The sequence below is a fragment of the Thunnus thynnus genome, chromosome 9 (genome assembly GCF_963924715.1).
Source record: "Thunnus thynnus chromosome 9, fThuThy2.1, whole genome shotgun sequence".
NCBI classification, from domain to species: Eukaryota; Metazoa; Chordata; class Actinopteri; order Scombriformes; family Scombridae; genus Thunnus; species Thunnus thynnus.
The window spans coordinates 13,710,725-13,737,016 of NC_089525.1; the positions used below are offsets into that span (position 1 = coordinate 13,710,725).

At 40.0% G+C, this 26,292-nt stretch overlaps 1 protein-coding gene across 1 annotated transcript; it reads right to left on the bottom strand.

Annotated features, from left to right (window-relative positions):
- Positions 1-584: 584 nt before the first annotated feature.
- Positions 585-26,107, bottom strand: abcb7 (ATP-binding cassette, sub-family B (MDR/TAP), member 7). Its single transcript, XM_067598990.1, has 16 exons — positions 25,933-26,107; positions 23,348-23,431; positions 23,183-23,260; positions 21,778-21,897; positions 17,648-17,780; positions 15,584-15,852; positions 14,821-14,909; positions 14,568-14,655; positions 11,287-11,461; positions 10,583-10,740; positions 8,726-8,889; positions 8,431-8,560; positions 7,798-7,969; positions 5,236-5,339; positions 3,521-3,628; positions 585-2,106 (listed from the first exon to the last, which is right to left on the bottom strand). The coding sequence occupies exons 1-16, from the start codon at positions 26,080-26,082 to the stop codon at positions 1,888-1,890; spliced, it is 2,241 nt and encodes a 746-aa protein (XP_067455091.1). The 5' UTR covers positions 26,083-26,107; the 3' UTR covers positions 585-1,887.
- Positions 26,108-26,292: the final 185 nt, after the last annotated feature.

Genomic DNA, 26,292 nt, shown 5'->3' on the forward strand with positions numbered 1-26,292 from the left:
CACCAGTAGAACCATTGGACCCACTCTTAAGCACATGTATTTATAAAAATGAATTTTAACATTTTCCAGTGAAAAAAAAAATTTAATCCATTTAAGAAAGTTGTATAATCTTGTTTGAATTTCATAATAAATTTGAATATATCGTGTCTGTTGCACAATGTTGCCATATGGCAATGTGCCCCAAAGTACCACCTCAAAAAATATTATTTGTAAAAATAATTTAAATATATTAATTTAAGTGATAAAAACACTAACATTTTTTCCCCGTTTTCTCAGATTGCTTATTTTTTATATTTTTTAGAGGCCTAAAAAGCAAAGGTATGAGTAATGTTACAGTTTTACGTTGCTGATATGTTTGCTTGTTTCTTTCTAACTTGCTAATCATCTCACGACCCCTCGTGATATCACATGACCCTTAGAGGGATTGCGGCTCCAAGGTTGGGAGTCAGTGGACTAATACAACCACAGATATTAAAAGAGATAGTTAACTTGGTGTAAATGCTATAATAAATTTCTATTGTCTAATATTACTGTATTTATTGTCATGTTGCCCAACCACAATAAAAAGCCAGCACCTGGAAACCTTGTTATTTAGACAAAAAAGCCAACATTTATTAATCTGTCTGTAGTGTACTCACAGTCATCTCAGTCTAGAATACTATGAAACAGACTTTACATTGTGTGTATAGCACAAGACACTCAAAGAATATTTTTTTTCATTTATAGATACAATATCATAGCAAGGTTCCTAACAAAATGTGCGTCTAACAGCCAAAACAGCCCTCAGAAAATGAGGACATACACGTACTGTCATCTTTAAATATGAACATTGACAAGTAACCTGTTATGTATTCTGATCATACAATCCAAGAAGCTGTTTTTGCTCTGTTAAAATTAGAAAAGCCCTGCCAACCCAGGCTAAATGATATGACTGTAAAATGTTCCCAGAGGAGGCCTTCAAGTTGTTGCCTCTTAATGTGGCTCCAATTGCGGTGAAAACCATTCATGATTTATTAGTCTGAGTTTTATATTTACATGAATGTGCCTGTGACATACTGCTAATTCACTTGGGAGCCATTTAGTATGTTCATGAATCCCAACATCCATATTATGTTGTGATACATCTAAAAGACTTGATTATCTGCCAAATTCAACATTTTTAGAACATGCATTGAAAACAATGTCATGGACATCAGAAACATAAATGTGCGTTATGAATGAGCCTCACTGAAGTATCTGTTATATGAATTTTTTTTAAAAATTAACACATAATTAAATCAGTCTGGATTTTAATTATGATAGCCTAATTGCAGAATAAATTGTAATATGTACACATCCTCAATATAAAAAAAGCAAACTATAGGTTCAATGTCTTTTGAAAATAATTTAAAAAATTAAATCAATACAAATTTTGTGTCAACATCAAGGCATATGTAAATCATTACGTGTACTCTCATCTGTTTCCAGTGCAATGAAAGATGTCAATAAACCTGATGTCAGAAATGAAGAGGAGGGGGGCAACCATGTTGACTAACAGATGTCTTGCACACACGTATGTGATATACAAGGTCTCTTATGCTTGGCTTCAGCTGAGGCAACTGGCATAGAAGCTCTATCTCTGGACACCAGCCAGTGCTAAACACACTTGCTCCCTGTTCTGCTCCTCTTCCTTCACTTTGGCGAGCATTGGCCTTTATTTGCATGAGGAGGAGGAGAGATGGTCGCATGGGTGGGGGCTTGGCTGAAGTGGGGAGTGGGGAGTGGGGATGTACCCCCCCCCCCCCCCCCCCCCCCCCCCTCCCCTTCTTTCCTCAATACCACACTGACCAGGGATTCCAGCAAAGGCCATCTGTGAGGGATGAAGAGACATGGAGGTGGCAGCTTCTCTCAACAGGAGCAGTTCCCACATCCCTTCACACTGTTGAGGATCTCCTCCTGCAATTTCTTCCTCTCCTCCTCTTTCTGGGACAGACGCTCAGCCGGCGGCTCAGACGAGTTCTTGCTGCTGTTCAGGATTTTGCTGTTCTGGGTGTTCCACAGGTCTGCGTACAAGCTGCCTGGGGTGCTGAGGAGTGCGTAGTGGCTGCCTCGCTCTGCCACTTTACCCTGGTGGAGAAAAAAAGAGCAGAGAATCAAGGAAAAAAACAAACAAAATGAGAAATGCAAAAATGATAATGGCTGCAATGCACATGAAGTTAAAACGAAGGGGCCATGAACATAGAGTCCTATAGTTAGCATCTCTTCATGACCACACAACACTGACCACACTCTCTGCGAAGAGTCAGCTCCCCCCTAGAATCCTTGCCGCCTCCCCAACAACTGTTGCATTCCTCTTGCAAAAACAGTGACTCGCAGACAACAACGCACATCCACACGCCACAAATACACATCCCTCCCACACAGTCAAACACAAACGAAGGCACCCCCTTCCCCCACCTCCCATGAGCATGCAGAGGTGTTGGCATCATCTTTAGTGCACCCAAGATAAGCATGTGACTGCTTCCGCTCGTTATTTTAATGAGCACCCCAGGCAGTCCTCTGCTGGTGACACCAGCAAACGCCATGGCGACATCACATGCAAACATGCCTCCTCGCCACGACCCTCTGATCCCCGCCATCTGACTCTGGGAACATGGAACGACACATGCTCACTCGCCTCAGTTCAAAGGAACCTCTTCTTGTTTTATCATATCTGACTCCAGCACTGGTGGAAAATGTCACTTCACCTGTGTTACATTTCATCTTAACTCTTACTTGCCAGATGATAACTGACTTCACTCTCTTTTTGTGCTTCACAGTGTCTCCAAGGCCAACCCGTAACATACAGCAGCATTTTTCTCTTCATTTGGATATTTCTCTGATGCACAATACAGTGACAATGCACCAAAAAACACTTTTTTTTTTATACCTTGTCTTTGTCTCCATGGCACCTTCAGCCTGACTTAAACACATCTGAGCAAAAACTAGATGGAAAGACCATTTGAATGGATATCTACATTGGACGACATGTTTAGTCCTGGATAAGGCCTCATCAGTGTCTGGGAAGCTGGCCCATACATTATTAGTCACCGAGACAAACAAGACACGCCATCTGACCAAAACAGCCAGTCGAGTCTGACTGCTTTAATGAGCCCTTATGGAGAAAATAATACATTCACTTCTACCAACAGTGTCCTGTTGTTGTTGAAGTTAATGAGAAAAGCTAAACAAAGCATGTTTTCATCACGTACGTTGAAGAAAGGTAACTGGAAATAAATGAGTGAGAAAAAAAACAGAGGCTACTTGCTAAATTCTTGTTGCAGGCGGACACAGTGCAATAAAGGTCATGCAAAGTGCAGGTCATCGTCTTCCCTTCAATGCAAAACCGTCTAATTGGACTGGCAATTAACACAGCACATGTTTATACTCAGAAACCCTGAACTGTCATATAATTTGCTTTTTATGAAACTGACATTGCAACTGGAAATGTTAATCAGGGAAGGAACGAGATCAAGTAAAAAATAAGTGGATGAGTTCTTACCTCATTGAGCACTATAATCTCGTCTGCATCTACAATTGTGGAAAGCCTGTGGGCGATGAACATTGATGTCCTGTCCTTCACCATCTCCCTCATTGAACTGAGGATGTTCTGGAAGCACACAAAGACAAATAACATGATCAGAGTGTTAAGCTTTACAAGAGTCTCCCCTAATCCAAAGGAAAATAGTTTCCCAGGTTTGCAATAATGGTGCTCTGCAAAAATAATAGGAAAGAAAAAACACATGAATGACAGGATATATATGAAATGTACTGCCAAACTTTGATTTGAAGGAGAAGCTAAATCAACAGAATGTTGCTCAGCAACATCCACCTTCATATGCTTTTCTTTCCAATGTTTACATATGATAATTTAAGAACACCACCGTGCTAAGAAGCAACAGAAAATGTCAATTAACAACCACATCTACTGCCCCACTCTTTTCCCTGAAGTTCAGAGAGGACATGCTGATCTCATTAAATGTAACATTTACAAAGACCGTGGGGTTTAAAGGGGACCTATTATGCTCATTTCCAGCTCTATATTTTTATTCTGGGACTCCACTAGAGTAGCTTTGCATGATTCACAGTCCAAAAAACTCCTTATTTATCTTATACTGGCCATTTATGCAGCCCCTGCATATGAGCCCATTCTGTTCAGATTGGCCGGCTTTCTGGAAGCCTGCTGAGGGGCAGCCATGTCAGAGTCGTTTTAAGTTACCATTGATAAAAACCCAACAATTCCTGCTTTTGCCGCTTCTTATTAAAAGCTTTTAAATGACTAAATAATGAGAGAGTTTTATTGTTAATAATTTACAGGAAACGAAATGTGTTCTTCACTGAATTAGCGGAGCTTCGTTAGTGGCACTAAAAACCAGTCGACACAACAACATATGGAGATATTTGGAGGTATTTGTAAAGCGGATCAGTTAGAAATAATGCAGGGAGGAATAGTACAAGCAGAAACAGCCACAGTGTTGATGATGTTTGATGAAGAGCTGCAAACGACCAGCACACCTCCAAGAGGTTAACAACTTATTTTACTTTGCTGTATAATGGAAAAAGACTCACAGTGTGCCGGCGCGACTCGAGTCATGGCTCGGGGTGACTATCCCGAAAAAAAAGCCAAAATGTTAGCAGAGCAGAGCAGTGAACTTGCGCGCTGTGCGTTGAGCAGTTGACTATATAAAGAAATCAGTCACGAGTTGGCATCAGCTCGGGCTGAAAGTGGAAAAAAAATCGTTGGGAGTGTTCAGAGCAGCCTGAAGCTGGTGCTTTTTGCTCACAGGGATTACTTCTACATATGTTTACCTCACTATTTGACACTTTTGCCACGTTGAATATGAACATCCGACATTATAACATCATATTTATGACTGAAAATAAGGAAAAGGATCCCCTTTAAGCTGAGCTGGAGATTAAGTAGGAGAAAACAGTGGCAGGTGGCGAGGGAGAACATGGGGGTGGTGTGTATGTGTATGTGTGTGTGTGTGTGTGTGTGTGTGAGAGAGGGGGTGTCTGTCACAGCAGGTATCTGACGCAGGAGTGAGCTGAATTATTGTGTACCTACAGCAGTTGACTGAGTGGGTGTTTGTTCTACTAAATGTGTATGCAGGCGTGATGAGGTGTCAACCTGTACGTGCAGCAGAGAATGGGCATTTGTGGGTACGCATGCCTGTGTCTGTCAGTGTGTATGTGTTTATGCGCTGTCAGACACACCTCTTCTGTGATTGAGTCGAGGGATGATGTTGCTTCGTCATACAGGAGTACGGGTGGATTCTTCAGGATTGCACGGGCGATGGCTACACGTTGCTTCTCCCCTCCTGAAATAAAACAACAGACGTCATAAATAAAAGCAAAGCAGACTAAAGCTGAAAGGTCTGAAATATGCGAGGATACAGCAGGTCTCTCTTTGGCCCTTCTCATCAGATAATTACCTCAAACAGAGGGCAAACATTTCACAATACCGATGCGACAGGCTTCAGACTGGTACAAAAGAACTTTCATTTAATTGTGAGGGAAAAATCAGCGGGATACAAAGATTTCTCCCACTGTGTCTGACTCGGCCTTTATTACATATGAGCTGTGTGTGGCCTCTTTAAAGCAAGTGGTGTTGTGCAGATATAAATATTGCCGACAGTGGAGAACAGCAATGAATGTAGTTAGGAGCCTCACAGCCCAGACTGCTGCCCCCCGAACGCCCTTCCCTCTGACAAACTCACTGGCAGCTGTCACGTAGAGCCGCAGTGAAATTAATGAGAAGTTAGTCATGTCTTTATTTTGTCCGTTCTCTCACTCACTCAGTCACTCCACATAAAGAAATCTGTGCTGCCAGTAATTGCATCTTGAATGTTGAGTGAAAGTGCTCACACACTGTGTTTACGTGGGCTAAATGAGTTTCAGGGTGATGCTAGAAGACATATACTACAGTCTTGTGCTATCACTTCAGATCAAATGAGGATAACTTTAACTGTAAGGCAACAAGGCTTTAAACAAGTTCACACACTGCATAGAACAGCTAGATAAAATAACGATGGTGCAGCTAAAGATTCAGTCCCATTATGTGTTAATGTCATAATATGCTCAAATGAGTCATACTGTCTTAGGTCACCAATTATGCTCATTCAATTACTACCTACTTAGAAATTTTAATATTTTAATTTTCAGAGCTGTGAACAGATCCACATAGATCTTCCACATAGTTTATTATGCTGATGTTTCAGTCATAGTACTTCTTCAAATTATGCAAACATGGAAGCTACCATTCCCAATATATATCCTTAGTAACATATGTGTAGAAGATTTAGGCTTTTCTCCTTTGCTTTATTTCTCCTAGCATCTGTTTACTAGGTGTGCAAAGTCCACTCTCAGTTGTTGAGCTGTGTAAAACTGACCTAATCAGATATCTAAACATTTTAGACCCAATACTTCAAGATCAATAATGTCACAACATTTTGGGTAAGACACTTTCTGCTTTCTTAAAATATTGGGTGGGTAATTACATATAATTACTTATATAACGTAGTTAGGAGTTCAGCTACAATAAACATTCTCCCAGACAATACAGTATCTAATCTCATATCATAATATTAATATTTTATTAGAGCTAAAAATATACATCGATTACTGATCAGTCAATTGACAGACAATTAAATCGCCAACAATTTTGATAATCGATAAATCGTTTAAGGGAAACTTTGGTATTTTTCCAACCTGGACCCTATTTTCCCATCATTTTTTGTCTAAGTGACTAATGGGGACAATGTTTTTTTTTAAATTGAGCGAGAGCGCTGCAGCTGCGAAAGGGGCTGCAATGTAATCCAATGGGGCGATAACGCTCCATCAATGTATGTCCACTAAAAGTGCTTGTTTCTGCCACTGATAGGCTCAGATTGTTGTTATAAGTGTCTGACACCATTATGGAAAAGAGCACTCCTCTCTCCAACTCTGTCATGGCTGAATATTTAGCTGATTTTGAGATTTCACAAGATTTCAGAATGAGATTTCTCTTTGAGCTAGATTTGGTGAGACACAATAACAAACAGACGGATCAAGAAAAAGGTAAAGAGAAATGTTTAATTTCTCTGCGTGGTCTTATCCATAATGATGTGAAACACTTATAATAACAATCTGAGCCTGTCAGTGGCAGAAACAAGCACTTTTAGTGGATGTACTTTGACGGTGCTCTATTGCCCCAAAGGATTACATTGCAGCTCGTTTCATGGCTGCCAGCTGCAGTGCTCTCACTCAACACTGGACCAGTTTCATAAATTGTTGTCTCCAATAGTCATTTAGACACAAAATGACAAAAAATACCAAAGTTCCCCTTCAAGTCAATTATTAAACAAAATTGCTAACATTTTCCAGCTCCTAAAAAGTAAGGATTTGCTGCTTTTCTCTTTGTTATATCATCATAAAATAAATGTGTTTTGGACTGTTGGTCAGACAAAATAACCAACTTGAAGATGTCTGCTTGGGCTTTGGGAAATTGTGACATTTTTTATTTATATTTTATAGACTCAAACATTCATTGCTTAACTGAAAAAGCTAATTGACAAATTAATAATGAAAATAGTCATCAGTTTCAGCCATATACCATAAAAATATATGTTCCTGCTCTACTTGGATTTATGTGTTGGAATTAAATCACTTGCAGCTGGTTACTGAAATAATTTCTCTTTTTCTTAGTTTACCATCCAAGGAAATAGGCAAAACACACAGCTCTTTCACTTGCTTGTGCTGAGACCATATTTAAACAGTAGTCATAATGGTGCAGCAAACCTGACAGCTTGAGGCCCCGCTCCCCAACCTGGGTGTTATAGCCATGGGGCATCTTGAGGATAGCGTCATGGATGCCTGCTAGACGCGCTACTTGGTACACCTGCTCTGGTGTAGCATTGATGTTCCCGTACTGCAGGTTGTAGAAGATGGTGTTGTGGAACAGAACAGCATCCTGACAACAACACAGTTATAGAGAGAGAGAGAGAGAGAGAAAAAAAAAGGCTTCAGTGAATATTTTTATTGCAGCAGAGACAAAAACAGAGGACTGCACATACAAAGACGAGGGTAGGGGGCAGAAAGAGAAAGAACGCAAATGACAAAAATACTGTTCATGTACCATCTGTTCAGATCAACCTGTGAGCTCATTGCAGTGAAAGCTTAACTGAATTCAGCTTATTTCTAATGCTGTTAACTACTACTGTTACACTGTTCTATGCTGCCCCCTTGTTGTACATAATTATTAATAATAACTCAGAAAAAAGATTTAAATTTTATTTTTATCTTAATTTTACATTTAAATCTTTATACATGCAAAGCTCCTGCTACATAAAAACAGTCTGTGTGGTGTTGAAAAAATTACTTTTTCATAGTTTGTTTTTGTTTATCTTATTGTTGTGTTGGTGCATTTCAGACCTGAGGTACGACCCCCAAAGCCTTTCTCAGGCTGTCAAGGCTGACGTCTCGGATATTCTGCCCCGCTATGTAGATGTTCCCCCGCTGGGGCTCATAGAAGCGGAACAACAGCCGCACAATGGTGCTCTTCCTGCAACCAGACGTGGAACCAATTGTCAGCATCATTCTGTCTGTGAGCTGCACCCCCACAGTGTACTGATGATATCTGGTGATAAGACTGCCTGCACATACAAATGAGATGGCACACACCTGGCTAAAGGTTTTACAGTAGATATTTGTGCTAGAGGTGACCTACCCTGACCCGCTGCCACCGACTATAGCAACCTTCTTTCCAGCCGGCACGTCAAAGGACACTCCGTTTAAGACTTTCTGGCCCTCCAGGTATTCAAAATAGACATCCTCGAAGCGAATGGTGGCCTCCTGTGGTGTGATGGTTAAAGCCGGGGCGAGATCCCTCTCCTAGAGCAAATCATCAGGGAGTTGAGACAGACGAAATGGAAAGAGAGGAGTCGGATACAGAACAGCCACTGGCAGACAAGGCCTGGCATGATGCAACGTTACTCCAACACCTTGTAAAGGGGGATAATGCTGGAGCACTGAGCCTACACGGGCTGCATAAAGCACAGACATTCACAGCAAATTCTAGAGGTCGTTTCGAAAGACCGTCTGAATCTTCACACGCTGCCCTTCATGGTGACTGAGGGATCAATAAGCGTGAAAACTTTCGGTACATACTGAGCTCAGCCATAGTGCTGAAATGCAGCCAAGGTCAGCAGTGAATAAAGCGCTGTCCTTTCCCTGTGTGTAAAAGCCTGTTCTGCTCTATTTCTATACTACCTAATAGCAACATAAGCACCCACAATCCACCTCAGGCAATTAATACAAATAACTCACAGTCCATTAGTATAAACAGATGATAATTTCACACAAGCCCCTCCCACCCCCCCCATGGAAAAAAGCCAAAATAATTTATTTTTTATTTTGTGGAGCAGTTTCAAGTGAGGGGGGTAGGGTGGGTTAAATTATTTCACATCTACATAATAGTCCAATGTGTTCCTCAAAAAAAAAAAAAAAAAAAAAAGCATTCAGACTGTAATGGCCTGCTGGGCAATGCCATTCCACAGGGAATCACAATGGAGAGGAGTATTACTGATGAGTGAAAAATAACTGGACAGATTCATTTCTCCTACTGTAATTACAGGCTGGAGACGGGGATGGCATTCATATTGTTAGGCGGCAGGCGCACATTTGCACTTAAGTGTGCTCTTCTGATGCAAGATGGTCTGTCGCAATGTGTAAAAAAAAAAAAAAAAAGAAGATAAATGCAATGAAATGTCTAATAAAAACAATTGATGGCTATTATGTTGAAGAAGCAGAGGGCTTACATGTTTAAAATCAAAACAGTATTGGGAATTTTTGACAGTTAGGTTGAAGAAAGATTTTGAATATTTGAACATGACTTGGTATTTCTGGGTGTTTTTGAAGATAATTTACAGATTAATGACAGATTAATGATTTAAGTAAAAAAAAAAAAAGGTTAATGTTGGAAAGCTAAAAAGAAGTGAAAAAGAAGGGAAGTAACCTCATACTGGATAAAATCAGTAAAAAAATAGGGGTGTTGATCATAACTGTTTAATAAGTGCTCTAAATAAATCACTGAGAAGTAGCCAATCACAGTTCAGCTATAATTTATCATAATATCCTGATACAGATCACTGCAGCAAGTGATGTCATCTACTACAAGTGGCACCAGAGGGAGAAGCACCTGAGTCACATCAAGCACAGACTAGTGTGTAATTACCGTGTTTGACTACAACCCATCATTTTTTACAGCACATGTCACTAGGTTAGCTATGTCAAGCACGCAGTCATGAGAAAGTACTGTGTTAAAATCTTTTACCACTTGTGCTTGCTGTTGTACATGATGTGCTACTGTTGGAGGAAAAAAAGTCAAGATTTTTATTTTTCAGGGTTTATATTTGTTTTCAATGTTTATGTTGAACTCTATATTCACTTCCTGTTGTGTACAAGTTCAGCTTTTCTGTTTTCTTTTGTTAGAGGAAGAGAGAAAAAAAAATGTAAAAAAAAAAACATTTTTGTGATTTACCGCTACAATGCAAAAGGAGAAGTGCATGTCAAGCCGACACGTTACCTTGATCTTGGTGTCGACACTGAGGAGGGTGAACAGAGTGTTCATGTCTATTAGGGCCTGTCTGGTCTCTCTGTACACTGTACCCAGGAAGTTGAGAGGGAGAGAGAGCTGGAAGAGCAGGCCGTTCACCATCACCAGGTCTCCTACTGTCATCGTACCTACACGACAGCAGCAGAACAACTTACAGAGATGCATGTTATCTACCTCTATTTATCACATAGGTGTCTTTGGATAGAAGATCTAAAAAAAAAAAATAACACTCAACCCTGTTCTACTTTTAAGTTGTGAAAGCAGACAAAGCATGTTACAGTCTGAATCTATCTCCACCCCCTGTAATTTCATTTTCTGCATCAAAGCTATTTTGTTTCCCATTCATGCCACTTTTTCATGCTTGCTGTGCTTTGTTCTCATTTCTATTATCCAGTTCAGTCAGGGTTTTACTTGTCCATTTGTTTTTGTTTTGAGGTTTTTTTTTTAAGCTTTCTTACTTTCAAATGCACAATTTTTTCCCATTGTGCTGTTGCCATCATCGGAATAAAGAAGTAAATTCAGGTCAGGTGAGATATTTTGCACCTTTACACTTGGATGTTATCAAATTTTGATAACATGAGGGAGTGACTTTCCAAGAACTGGAAGATCCCCCCCTTCCAACAAACACACACATACACACATACACACACACCCAAAAGTCCAAACCTACTCACCTGCCGCAATGCCCTTGCTGGCCAGCAACATGATGCCAGTGAGTCCAAGACTGAAGATGGCACTCTGGCCAAAGTTGAGCATGGCGAGTGTGGACGTGGTTTTTAAAGAGGATGACTCATAGATCTTAAGGTATCCATCATATCTCTCAGCTTCATACTTCTCATTGTTGAAGTACTGCAGTTGAGATGAGAGGAAGAAGGGACACAGAGCAGACAGACAGTGAAAGGATTTACAAAAGATAGAAAGTGTAAGTTGAGAGGGAAGAGAGGGAGAGACACAAAATATGGTTAAGGTTAGAGGTTAAGGAAGCATGGAGTGCGATGTCAGGCAGATAGACACTTAAGTGCAGCCTGCCTCAAGGCTGCATTTGTTCTCAGTGACCGCTCTGGGCATAGTCTGGGTCTCAGTTGGCCTCTAAAGCACTTATTCATGTCTCTGTATCTTCATCTCCTCCCCACTGACCTGAAAGGATGTGGAAGGGGAAAGAACAAAATTCAGAGCCTGCTTCTCCGATAATGCTGCAGAAGAAGCTTCGGCAGAGGATCGTGATGGAAAAATGACTAAAACAAAATAATAAAAACCAAGTTATCGTTTTAAGAAAACCTAAACATCACTTGCAGGTTAAACAAGATTCACTGCAGAACATCCTTTATAGGCCTTGTCGTCAGCCTTCGTATTTACATCTGTAGCAGCTTACACAGTCACCCACCAACAGAGCACAGATAGCTCTCTTAGCAGCACTAATTTTGATTAAGACATACAGCTATCATTTAGAGGAAGAAGCCTCATAAATCAGCCACAAGCACATCACTTAAATTCAGCACACAAAACTCCAGCATAAGCATCAACGACCCTCCTCAACTCTGCAGCCAATTACCTAATATTTCTGTTTGTTTAGTTTGTACTATTGTTTCTCTGCTCTGGTTAAGTGGGCGATTTGCTTCTCTAGCTAACGGCGCTGGTGCTGTGCTGCTACTGACTTGCCATTGATTTGCATATAGGGAAATGCAGGGAATCAGAGAGAGAGAGAGAGAGAAAGAGAGAGAAATAAGTAGCGCATGGAGGACAAACTGAAGCAGTGCAAGGCACCATGTTCAGGTTCTCATTCAGCCCTTTGTGAAAGTGGAACGGATTTCTGAGTGGGCGGAGATCTAATTACATATGCACACTCACAGCTCAGAGTGATGCTAAATCCGGCCGCATTGACACAGATGACACAAAATAACACAGAACAAAACGTTAAGAAAAACAGGACGCAAAATAATACAGCAAAGAAAATAACATGGGTACCAAAATATATCTGGAACAACCAATAAAACACCCGAAACTGGATGGTGATTATGTTTGTATGTGTACTGTGTACAATGAGGTTACCTAGAAAGAGGCTTAAAACAACAAAAGATAAAGATGCAGGATAACCGTGCGACAGAGAAAAGTATAAAGCAATGTTTACATTCACACTACATCATATCTGTCGGGTGTCTCTGAGAGCACACGCACTCATAAACCGCCATTGCTTCAACAGACATTTCTATTCAAAATAAAGCTGCCAGTGACAGACACTTTCAGTCCAAAACTATAATTGAGACACTATTTTAGGTCATGGAGTAAACCGGGGAAATAGTCCTGAGTGGCCAGTGATAAATGTCTCATTGTTTGTAGCGACTGGAGTGACATTTACAAAAAAAAAAGTGATCCATTTAACAGTGAAAGAGAAGAAGAGCCAGAGAGAATGAGTACAAGAGAGACAAAAAATATGAGCTAAAAAAAGAGGAAAATGTGTTTTCAAACGGGTCGATATAAAGCTGAAAAGATTACTCAATTAATTGATCAACAAAAAAAATAATTGGTGACTATTTTGATAGTTGCAAAACACCTTTCAATTGTGAGGATTTGCTGCTTTTGTTTGTCCTGTGTGATAGTAAACTGAACATTTTAAGGTTTTGGACTGTTGGTCCACAAAACAAGACATCTGGGGCTTTAGGAATTTGTGATGGATGTTTTTCAGTATTTTGTGACAGACTCAATCCCTCCCATGGACATTACACATTATATTAACATAAAAACTCTGATCTCTGATGGAGTGCCACATATTTTTTTTATTGTAAATTCTTTCTTATTTGAATTATTTAGGATTACTTCATTTTTGACCGCTATGCACCAAAACAACACCAAGGAAAATTCCTTGTTTGTGCAAACCTACTTGGCAATAAACCTCATTTACAGACAATTAATTGGTTAACCAAATTAGTTACAGCCCTAGGTCAATATGTACAAAGTTACTACAATTACATTACCTCATTTTTATCATTATCATTACCCCATGTTCATGTTGAGTCAAAAATTTAGTGTTTTACTTGATCATATTTTTTTATGAAAATATTAAAGATGTAGCTTTTGGTAAAATTTAACTTGGTGTCGTCACTTTAGACATCAGAACTACAATATCTCAATATGACAATAAAACTATATAGAGACAATAATAGATATAATCGACTTGTTAGCCAATCAATTCCAATCAATCATTTCTGCTTTAAGAGCTATGATGCGACTGTATCAATTCAGTATAGATGTTTTGACATACAGCAGAATAGATACATTTGCAAATAGTTTACTGCTAATGTAGTTCATCATCATTTACCCAAACAACACAGAAGATTTATAGTCTGCCTTGTTGTCTATTGAATATTACTGAGAGGAATCATATTGCATCACACATACATTTGAGATATGACCAAATATCAAATTACTGCATTATAAACAGGTTCCACGGCCCTACTCCCAACCTGGGTCTAATCCTCAATGTAACACTGCTCTATAATAAATAAGAGGTATGTCAATAACCTTTTAGTAACCCTATACTAGAGGCGTGCAGTGACTTTCAGCCATAAGCCACTCCTCTCAATCAGAAAAATATTTAAAGTTAACTTTAGAGTTTAACTTGTACTTGTTATGACATGGGGGTTGTGTGTGAAATTGGGAGAGAGTCAAAGAAAGAGACAGACAGGAAAAGAGAGCTTTCCTTTGATTAAAAGGCAAATTCTGACAGTGGCAATCATGCCAGTGAAACGCTATTATCACAGAAGAGTAAATATTTGTTCACGTCAGTGTGCCTAGCTTAAATTAATAGAGGAAAAAGACTAGAAAGGAAGAGATAAAAGGGAGGGATTGATGAAGGGAGGAGGGGTGGGGACGAGGGGGAGCTGCAAAAAGGGTGTATGATAGGTTTGTGTATGTGTCTCCGTGTATGTGTGTGTCTGTGTGGGGGGTTGGATCTCACCTTAACAGTCTCATAGTTGAGGAGGGAGTCAATAGCTGCGTTGCCTGCTTCATTGTCTGCTTTGTTCATTTCTATCCGGAAACGAGTCCTGCGTGCAGAGACACATGAGAAATGACGTAAGCACTTTCTTAAGTATTACCAGCAACAAGAGAACCAAAGAACTGAATCTCTCTTAAGAGATAACAAACATCAGCAATACAACAACCAATTGAATCATGGACAGAACCATAAGTATAGACATCCTCATTGTTACCTCCACTGAGTGATGAGAATGGTGAAAAGGGTGTATGCCGATAAGGTACCCAAGGCCATTGCTGCAAACTGTCCACCACACTTGTAATACTGCAGAGGACAAAAGCACAGTCAAGACAAAGCATCTTCCATGTACTGTGACTCAACAGCTTTGTGATAAAAAAGTCAAAGCAACCACTTCAGACTGCCGGGCTCCAATGTTTGCATCACAAGGTATTTTGAGAATGCACTGTTTTTGACCATTGCACTATGAAATAGAGTGTTACAAATGAAGGGGAAACTACAAGAACTAATCGTGCTAATGTTTTAGCTATTTGGGCAATGGAGTCTGCCCTCATTACAGGCAAGCTGACATTATTGTCCAGAGAGGAATAATAGCACAAAGCTATAGATGAACCATTCTTTCAGTGGTGGCCAAGGAGGGGGGGGGGCATCTGTTCAGGGCATACTCCACAGGAGGACATTAAGCTGCTACAAAGCTTTGGGATTCATCATTGACACTAATGGATTCTGTGTTGCCACCAAAAGTTCATGAGGATTCATATTCCATTTAGAATGTAAATGAGACAATATCCTGAAATTATTTTCCAGACAATCTGCTGTGTAGAGTGTAAATGTGATGGAAGGTCCTGAGCTAAAATTAAGGATCGAAACAGTAACAAGAAATCACAAGGAAAGAAAATTGTACGCAGTCTTTCCTGTATGCTACAATAAACAAACCACCATCTCCAGTATGTGTGTCTGAATTTTACCATAAGACTCACCAGTATAGCACTGACAAGGCCCATCTCGAAGACTGTGGGTCCTAGATTGAAGACGAGTGCACTGAGGACAAAAGAGATGCCCCGTGTGCCACGGTCGATGGCCTTGGACAGCGCTCCCGTCTGGCGGCTGAGATGGAAACCCAGATCCAGATTGTGCAGGTGGAGGAAGACGTTCTTGGCGATGCGTCTGATGGAGCTCTGGGCCACCGTGCCGAACACAGTGTTCCTTAGCTCGTTGAAGAGGGCTGAGAGAGCCCGTGACACGCCATCTGGGATAGCGGAGGACACAGAAAGTTTAGCGCACCTGCTGTGAAAAGCAGGGAGGTTCAAACAGCATGTCTCGGTGCTATAAAGTGAGAATCTATCCTCATCCTAAACACTGAGGGCTGTTATGAGGCAGCGAACAAGAATGTATTGCAGTATTATGGGAGCTCAGACTAGACGGGGTTGAAGCTTGTCAACTGCTCTTAAGTGAAGGCTTGTATGAGGTAGTGGGGCAGGTCTTTCACATAATGGTCTGCAACCCCTGCAGTGCTACAGCAGCAGCCTCCCCAAGCCTCTGTAATTACAGAGCTGGATGCTGTCTGAAGCGTCACTACTATGGCAGGCCAGCACACTGCAGACTGAGGGAAGGGAGGGAGGGAGGGGAAGGTATATGAGCGTACACAAGTGTGTGGCGGGGAGCAGGCTACATGTGTGAGCAGAATACTAGAAGAGGGGGAGGAGGTTTTAATAAGAGTGTCATAGAAAGAAGTGAGTTGTCAATGAACAGACTTAATTTTATCACTGCCTGAGTTTAGAGTTTCTCTGGCTGAGCTGTAGGATGAGGGTGGATGTAAGCTACATAGCTTTAAGGTATCTTATTAATTTGAGATTTATTTTAAGGAGGCTTCTTGATAAGGAGCAAAACTGAAACAGTGTCAGTTCAATAAAATCTGTGATCTAATTGTAGGAGCATCACTTATTCGTTCCCGTACACTTCTTATAAACTGTTCTACAAGCAGACGGCTAGCATGACTGTCACAAATTAATATTAGTCTGTGTTTGAATGACTTCCTGTGGCGATTTCACTGAGTTGTGTGAATACATGACTTGTCTGCTGAGACCAAAGTCAGGGTAATAATTGCTCTGTCTGCCGGTCTTCATGGGGCTGTAATGTGGCGTTAAATAGGAATGCTCATATAATGAACAATGTGTCCACATCTGACAAGGTAGGATGAGCACTGAGCAACCTTTTCAGCCAAATTACACCCGTCACCACAGGCTCCAAGTACTGGGCCCTGAGCATTGCAGAGAAGGAACAAAATAATACAATTCCTTTCTCTCAGAGCATCCCCTTCATTCTTCCTAGTCATCCTAATTCGACCTGTCTGGAGTCCTGTTCATATGCCCCAATTATTCAACAGGCAGCATTAGTGTCCAAGACCTAAGTGGGCTCATTAAAATAAGTGGCTACAGGGCTAGGTGAATATTGCATCCGAGCTGATCTCATTCAAGGCCAGAGTGACTTGCAGTGGGTGTCAGGTTCACAATATTTATTTATTTATTTGTTTATGCTTTTCATCAGCACCTCAGAGAAAAAAAAAAAACTCTAATCAGGAAGGAACTCCACATTCATGCTCCACCTCACCCCTGACCCCTCTTGTATTCACATGGCTCATTTGGACAAAGAGGAGAAAAAAGGGAGGTGCACTCAAGGGACGAAGTGAAAGAAACATCCCTGGCCTCCGTGTAACAGTAAAAATAAAAAATCCTGCCACTTTCAAAGGATATTAGCAATTTCTTTACCATTGCTTTAGAAATCACGTTCTGTGTACCTTGGGAGCGCACATGTTTCTTATTGAAAAGTCGTCAGTACTCACGAGAGGGCTGTGTAGATTAATAAAAGTGAACTCCGACGCAGAACGGAGCACATAATGTAAATAATGTGAGGGAGAGGCGGAGGTTGCGGGGCAGCATTGATATGAATGTGTTGGGAAAGGTCAGCCTGTAGATAATAGGCAGTCCCACAGTCCCCTCTGATGAACGCGGCACCTTCCAGTGCAATACAAGTCTGGGACTCACAGCCAATCAGCACAGTCGTTGCCATGGTAGCCACGGTGCTTGGCGCGTCATTCAGGTTCAGCATGTGTCCCGACATCTGGTTAAGCTCGTCCACTGCATACTTAAACATGAAGGGCACCAACACATTGGTGGTCTGGGAAGGCAGAGAGGGAGGGAGGGAGGGAACATTCAGAGAGGAGGAGAAAAAAGAAAAGAGAGGAAATTGTTTCAAATAGCCTATTAGACAGACATATGCTCAATATAGTCCGCTGCCATTTTTCTAGTCCTGTGTAGTGCATCTCTATTGATGTATTTGCACCCCACATGAGAGATGAATTTCTACTGCCAGGTGCATTTGAAGATATGTATGTATGTTTGGTATGCTGACTGATTGTGCACGCACGTGTGTGTGTGTGTGTGTGTGTGTGTGTGTGTGTGTGTATTCTTCTTGACTGCGCTGTGCTGGTGCTGGTGAGGTGGCTGGTGCTTCCTGCTAATGGAATTGAAATGGTTATTAGGGCTAATTAAAAGCACAGGGACAGCTGTGTGACTCAGGCTAGGCGGTCCACGGCACATTAGGACAGCCAGAGAACACAGCAGCACACAGAACAGCATTTTCATTTGAAACCCATTTCATTTGAACCTCTCAACCTCTCACACAGGGGAGGGCTTTCGTTTTTTACTTCTCTTTTTGTTTCTTTACTCCTGTCGAACTCTGCGTGATATACTTTTGATAAAATAATACTAATTATAGAAAACAGCGTTAAAAAAAAAAACATGTCGACCTTACTTACGTAAAAGGACGCCTAATAATGCACCATTTATGCTGCAAAAGCTGCATCTCCAGGGTTCTCGCTTTAAACACTTGGCTATTATACTCAGACAATTATACTCCTTTTGAGTCCCTTAAGGAAAAGCAATATGTGCCACTTTGCTACCAAGACAACAGAACATGGCAAAAAAATAGCCCAAGCCTATTATCACAGGGCCAAAACATGTTGTCAATTTAACCACTAACACACGATAAGGTCAGTTGTGCTCTTTTAATCCATTCATAGCCAAAACTGGAGATTAAACTGACACCATGTCAATCTGTACCTGGCGATATGTCATCTCATAATAGAGATATTGTGTCAAGTGGTGAAGAAGAGGCTCCAGGCTTTCAAGAATTAGCCTAAGCTTATAGTAAGGCACACAGATTGGCACACGGACAGGGAGGGCTTCATTTGGGGCCAACAAAAACAAGAGGCTCTATATAATCAGTTTTTTTAAATGAAAATGTCACTGATTATGTGGAGTGCAGAGGTGTGATGCACTGTAACCACGTAATTATTCAGCTGATTTAAAAATTGCCTCTACACTGCTGGTGGTTTTAGTTCAAACAGACAAACTGGAGAAATCGAGGCTAACTCCAGCCAAGCAGGAAAATAGGAGAAGATTGGATTGCATGCATGTTCTCTCCTCCTTTACACACACTAGAGGGAGCCACGCTGAGCGGCAGCAGGACATGCTTATTTAGGAGCTGTGAATTTGTGATTTTGTTTTCCAGGGTGTAAATTAGAGACCATCAACAAAGGAAGAGGAAATACATCACACACTGATTGATGTTTGCAATTAATTATTTAAAAAAATGTTTTAAATGCACTCTGTTTTTAGGTTTACACAGGTGCTCAGAGCAGTGGTCAGAGCATAGAGGTTGTTTAGTTTAACAAGAAGGTGGAGCTGGCCTTTACTACAATTCTACTATACTGACACAGAGTCTTACATTTACATCGTTATAGATCATTTTCAACATTATCAAGCTTCTCAACATCAATAACCTAAAGCAGCTTATAAAGCAGTGATTAGGGGGATGGTTGATCCAGCTAAACTCAACAGCCAGTCCAATTCATAAACCATGATGTGCCAACAATGACAACAAGCTAATGAAAAGTCATTGTTGATTGGAGACAGCTTCTCTTGTCTTCTCTCTTGCTTGAATCTCTGGCTACTGTTTTTAGTTGTATCTGAAGCCATCTTTTAGGCCTTTTACAAGTAAGTAAGTGATCGTGAATTATTTCCAACTGAATAAATCAGGTGAAGGCACAGCCAGATTTATTTTTCTAACGGGTTTTGAAAATGTGAGTGTCAACAATTTTCATACTGCTGGTTAAGATGCACAACTGATGTTTCCCGTCTTTGACTTTTGGATACCTCAAATGTACTATACACATTTTTTAAAGGAACAGTGTGTAAGATTTAGTGGCATCTAGCGGTGAGGTTGCAGATTATAACCAACTGAATATACCTCTCCTTTCAAGAATGTAGGAGAAACTACAGTGGCTGCGAAACTTGCAAAAGACAGTAAAGCAGTGAAATGGGGATCTCTATCAATAACAAACATCAGACAAAAGGGACCACGTTAAAGGACCAGTGTGTGAGATTTAGTGGCATCTAGTGGTGAGGTTACAGATTGCAACCAAATGAACACACCTCCTCTTCCTTTCATGAAAAACGCCAAATGCCCTCTCTAGAACCAGTGTTTGGTTTGTCCGTTCTGGGATACTGTAGAAACATGGCGAACTCTGTGGAAGAGGATGCGCTCCCTATGTAGATATAAAAGGCTCATTCGAACAAAACAAAAACACAATAATTCTTAGTTTCAGGTGAATATACACTAATGAACATACTTATGAATATTATATTCCATTTCTGCCAATAGATCCCCCTAAATCTTACACACTGGTTCTTTAATGCAAAAAGAGACAAAAGATATTTATAATTATTGTATTCTTACAAACTATATAAATATCAAATAGTGGAATGTTGACCTTTTCCACAAGGTCCTTGCTTATTCCAGGTTTAATTTTCCGACAACCTGAAGCTTAGCATTGCATAATGAGTGCAACTCAGCTGTTGGACTTCAGAGCACATGAGCAACCTTTCCATATCAATCCACTCTCCTAATAGCAGTGCCAAACAACAATGACGTAACACTGACAAAAATAAAACCAGACGTGATGTTTTCCTAATGGTGAACTATTTTGTTGTGAAACACGATTTAAATAAACTTGAGTACAGATGCAGCTTTCCGTAAAAATATGAGTTAGTGTTTAAGAAATCTGGTATGACTACTCAATCTCTTAATTGAACATATTTTTTCATAACTCCTGACACTAACTTTAAAAATAGTATGAACTTAAAAGATTTACCTGTGGCTCTTCATAAACCTACTTAAACCATTAGCCACTAACAGGACTTAATATTGTTAGGATGGTGGCTGATGATGATGTAACATATCCCAACGTCAACTTGTTTACCAGAGAAAAATATTCATCAAGGAGAAAAAAAACTGATAATCACAAATTCCAGGTTTCATATCCTCTACGATGCATCATTTTTGAGAACAGAGACAAATTAAAATGTGCAGCAGTGTGCAAGAAGGACTCTTAAACTGGATGGATGGATGATGACTAAAGACTGGAAACATTATTTAAGTTACAGCAAAGCTAGTGATGACGAACAACATGCCATCAACACATAAATAATGGCATCACTGTCCACACTAGAGATGTGATGGTATCAAATGTTCACGCTACGATCACTGTAGGCAAAAATATCACAATTAACAGAATTATCATGATAATTATAACGTTTTCTTATATCCTACTATTACTGCTAATATTAATACAGAAAGTCCTGGCCAGAGTAGATGGAGCTCGATAGACAGGGGCCTGGTTTCCTGTGCTGTGGTTATTCTGTCTCTGTGTGACCAGTATGTAATGACGGTAATGAAAACGGTTGGCGGTGTTGATACTGTCAAAATGTTTCACCACGGTATAATGTAAAAACGGTATCAGCACATCTCTAGTCCACACTCACTCCACACTTTTTACCATCAGGAGGATCATCAGTGGCGTTAAGACACATGTGAGCCATATTTGATACGGTAGGACAATACCAGTCTTTTGGTGGAGATGTGATTATCATCTGCTTTTCTTTATCATTTTTAATCACTTTAGATCAGTGCACTGATCATGTTGTGAGTTTTTACTGTTTTTCTCTTCTCTTAGCTGTTTTAATCTAATATCCTGAATTAAACACTATTTAAGTCTATCAGCTTGACAAAGCAAAAACAACTTTGATACCCATGACATTGTCTGTGAACATACCTTGGCTCCAATAAGCAGGCCCAGAGAGATGGCAACACGGGCCCGTAGGTCTGGTCTGTCCTTTGGCCACACATAAGACATCATAGCAGACAGGATCGTGGCTGAATTGACCTCCTTCAGCTGAGGAGAAAAACCAAAAGCAAAGCCTCTCCTTAGATCACATTCTCCTTAGTTTGATTGACAAGTCTGTCCTGTAAAATACAGGTCAGATGGGTAAAACAGTATTTACTATAATGTCAATTTTCTAACCTACTGAGCATCAGATTGCCAATATTGGCAAGTAACTTGCATTTTTCATTCAGTCTGACAATCACAATAACCTAAAGATGGCTCTCTGGGCAGACAGATGGAACATCAAATGTCAACAGGGGTCCCTTGGGAGACCTGGGAGCAGAAACGACAGCAGAGTCTCCAGGTGGACCTGGGGATCCAGCTTGACACTACAAGTCCCACGAGACACCTGGGCTGTCATCCCAGCTGAGGTTGAGAGCCCACTGGTGCCAACATGGCTGTTTACCCATGCTCCACCACACACCTGCCACAGGGACTCTCCGCAGGCCAAAGTATATGCAGTAATTCCTCTAATCCACTCAATATGGTGGCACCATGTTACAGCCCTGCTGTATGGCAGCAAATTACAGTGAAACTGTGCCCAACACCTGCCTTTAATCAAATTCAATCAAGCAATATACGGCACTGCGAAGAGAGGATTAACATCAACAGTTGTGATGGTTTCTGTAACATATGTGGTGGAGATCACGTAGAATGTGGTAAAAATCTGAACTCTGGTTTATGTAAAAATAGTTTAAATCTGACTCAGCATTCAGAGTGTAAAATAATGTTGTAAACTGATCATGTGAAGTCAAAGAACTATCCACCATAGTGCTTAAATAATCTATCAATTAATCAAGGGTTTTTCAAACTTTTCTGGCCTGTAAACCAATTTATTGATCCTGAAATGCTCATGACCGCAGCAAATAGACAGCCATTAAACAGACATATCAGTTTGGTAAGGAATACTTTTGTAATGTAATTTTAAAGAGAATGTACAGAGAAATTATAATGTATTTCAAACCTGTCATTTTTTATTAAAATATGTCAAAACAGATCAGCCCTAAAAATCTCATTTTACTCAAAACATCTCCACATGGCATCCTAACCCCAAGAATGACAAACACTGGATTGACAGGCATAAAATAAAAATAAATGCATTTTGTCAGTCATCAAAAGAGAGCCTTAATTGTTGCACCTTCTCAAATATGAGACTTTGCTTGCTTTGACCATGACATATCTTTCTAAAATGAATATCTTGTCGGCATCTTGTTTAGTGTGCAAATGCAAAATTACTCCTTAAAAACTGCAGCACAGAAAAGTTCAATGAATGATCGAAGGTGCAGTTACTCACCACATTTTTGGGATCTGCACTTAGACCTCCTCCTGCATGTCCGTGCCAACATGTTCGTTTGTCTATCACCTGTAAATGCTGTGGAAACATTATACGCTATTATACTGTGTACGTATTAGATTTTGATAACATAGTGATTGGCGATTATTTCTCAACCATACTTACTTTTGCTGCCTCCAAAATGTGGCGACTGTTCTCGCTTTTGTTTGTATTCCATGTCGCTGTTCGTAAGTGCGGAGGGGAAGTCAGCTGAAACACATAAGATGTATCATTTGACTGATGTTTCATCGTTCTGGATGTATTAACATACAAAAACACCAAATCCAATAACAAACAGAACAAACAATAGATTCCACTAACAAGGTGAAATAAAAAGCAAACACATGTGATTCATACATACAAACAAGCACAAAACATTTTGTTCTGTGTGTTTCCGCCAAAATGCCCAAAGTTTACGGTCATCAAGTTCAGTTCAGTTCAGTTCAGATCTTTATTGTCCCTCGAGGGGAAGTTTGATTTGCAGTAGAGGGCAAAAACACAAACACAACATACAAGAGGACATAGGACATTAATCACGACAGTTACAACAGATCGGAGTTTAAAGGTTAAACCTCAAACAAATATGAACTCAGCAGCTGTGCAAACTATCTCTATCTATACGTTTAAAGCAAGCGACAATCATAAGCTGCAAAACTCACAAACTATAAAAGGCAGCAGTGTATTCAGCCATATTTTAGTGAAGTGTTGGACACATTCAGTATTGAATGTACAGGTACACAGTAAAAAGAGCTGATTAAGCTGCTGGCCTGGTTTGAGAAATTTCTATGAATGTTTGATTGTTGTTGATGTTTTTAACAAACATGAAATCTATGGAAGCAATACAAGGTCAGAACTTTTCTGAGTTTGTGAACTGATGTTCAGAAATTATTTCAAAGTTTGTAGTTGTGAAAAAAAAACTTACAAAGACTAAAAACCACTAACACGCCTACAAGGCGTGAGTGTTTGATAAAAGAAGACATCCTCTGGGTGCTTTATGATAAGCATACTGAGCTAAAGCTTATCCTGTGTTGTAGCAACATTTATACTAAGACTCTCACAAAAATACACATATCCATTGGTGATATGAGTGGGCTAATAATGGATACATATGTCTCCTTTAAGACAACATATCAGTGCATCCCATCATCTTACCTATGATAACCTACAGATATGTAAACAAATACTGTATAAACAAAAACATCATCTGTCATTATGAGAAGGTTACATATTACTTATACCAGAGTTATGCAAACTACTTCATAGTATATATGTAAACAAATACTGTATCAACAATGCATTTGAGAAAAGCATCATCTGTCATTATGAGACGTATTTACTTATTTATACCATTGTCATACAAACCACATCATACATTGATTGAAAATGTGTGATTTAATTGTAAACTGGGTTTACATTATGGATACGCAAACTGGATTAAAGTTTAGGGTAACTTTTATTCCCTAGATTAAATACATGCAGCTGCCAGTTTTAGGTACACCAACTAAACACTAATGCAGTGACCCCATTGATATGAACGGGAGGGACAAAATATTAGAAACACCTCTAGGAATAAGGCAAAACAATTAAAACAGCCACAAAAACAACAACCTCGAAAAGGGCAATTAAGTTGAATCAACACCTTTCAACACAAACTCAACAGTATAACCTTAGTGAAGTGAGACAACTGAATGTACAGTATGTTGAAATGTCTGATTAATAATCAATAACAGGCTGTCAGGACGTGATGACAGTTACATGAGTCCACTGGGTGGCACAGACAGTTTTTTTAAAAAGCTTTATTAAAACAAGTAAGTTATACAACAAGTTTACAGCACTTTGTGTGTACAACTTGTGTCTAAACTCACAAACACGACAGGGGGACTAAAGGTTGTAATAAAGAAATAGTTAAATAAATATCTTGGAAAGCTTACAGTGGTTATACGTTTTAATATCTTTTTTGAAGAAATGTATTGTTTGATATAGGCAGTCAGCTCTGAAAAGTTAGTTTTTTTTTCTTAAGAATTTGTATTTCTGATTATAAAAAAATGGGTCAAAATAATAAGCAAATTAAACAGAACTGCGAGCAGATTCCTGTCATATTCATCCGTGAATCCAAACAATAAATCACTTTCTCCGAAGTAATGTAAGGTGAGGGAAGATACGATCAGCAATAAATCGTGACAATTAACTCCACAGCTGTTTTGACAGTCTTATCTAACAGTTACTGTCTTGCAACATGTGACTGAGTCCACTGACAGGCTACAGAAACACACACACAGTAAATACTGACTGCTATTGTTAAACAGACTGTGAAACGTGTGCTATATTCCGTTCACACTTGTCATACAGTCAAATCGAAGAAACTAAAGTAGACACTATTGACACCGTGTGCTTTTAACAACACGACGCTGTCTTAAAGATATTTGCGCAGATAACACAACTAGCGTTAGTTAACGTTGAGTTAGCCGGTTAGCCTTCGCCCAACGCCAAAGTTCAGACGACTAATTAGCTCAAAAATACATTTACATGACAGTTGTCGCTCTTAAAAAACACACATGAAACGCATGAAATTATGTAAACTAGATTGATTCAACTTTGGGAGCCGGGTAAGTTAGTTAGGAAACACTTTCCGTCTCTGTCCTTGCGTAGTGACTGTCATACCAAACATAGTGTCCTCTCAACCCCCCTCCCAAAAAAGACGCCTCACTCACCACAAATGTACTTTGGCGTTTATGGTCCGTCCCATTTTCACTGCGACTTTTAGTCCAAACATGATATGAGCTCGACTGTCGAAGGAGAAACGCTAATTTTCGTCTTTGAAAGTGAAAGCCGCATTTTAGCGGTGCCAACATCGGCGCCATGTTGACGAAGGAGGCAGGATGCTAATTTCTTTTCCTAGGATAAGGAAGCCATGACCCGCCCTACTCTACCTCTGATTGGCTAGTACTCGTTGCCTTCGTTGTTTGGGTTGGTTAGGTTTAGGCATGAGGAGTGAGATTGGTTAGGGTTAGGGGAAGAACATCAGGATAAGCCAATCAGAGGTAGAGTAGGGCGGGTCATAACTTTGGCTT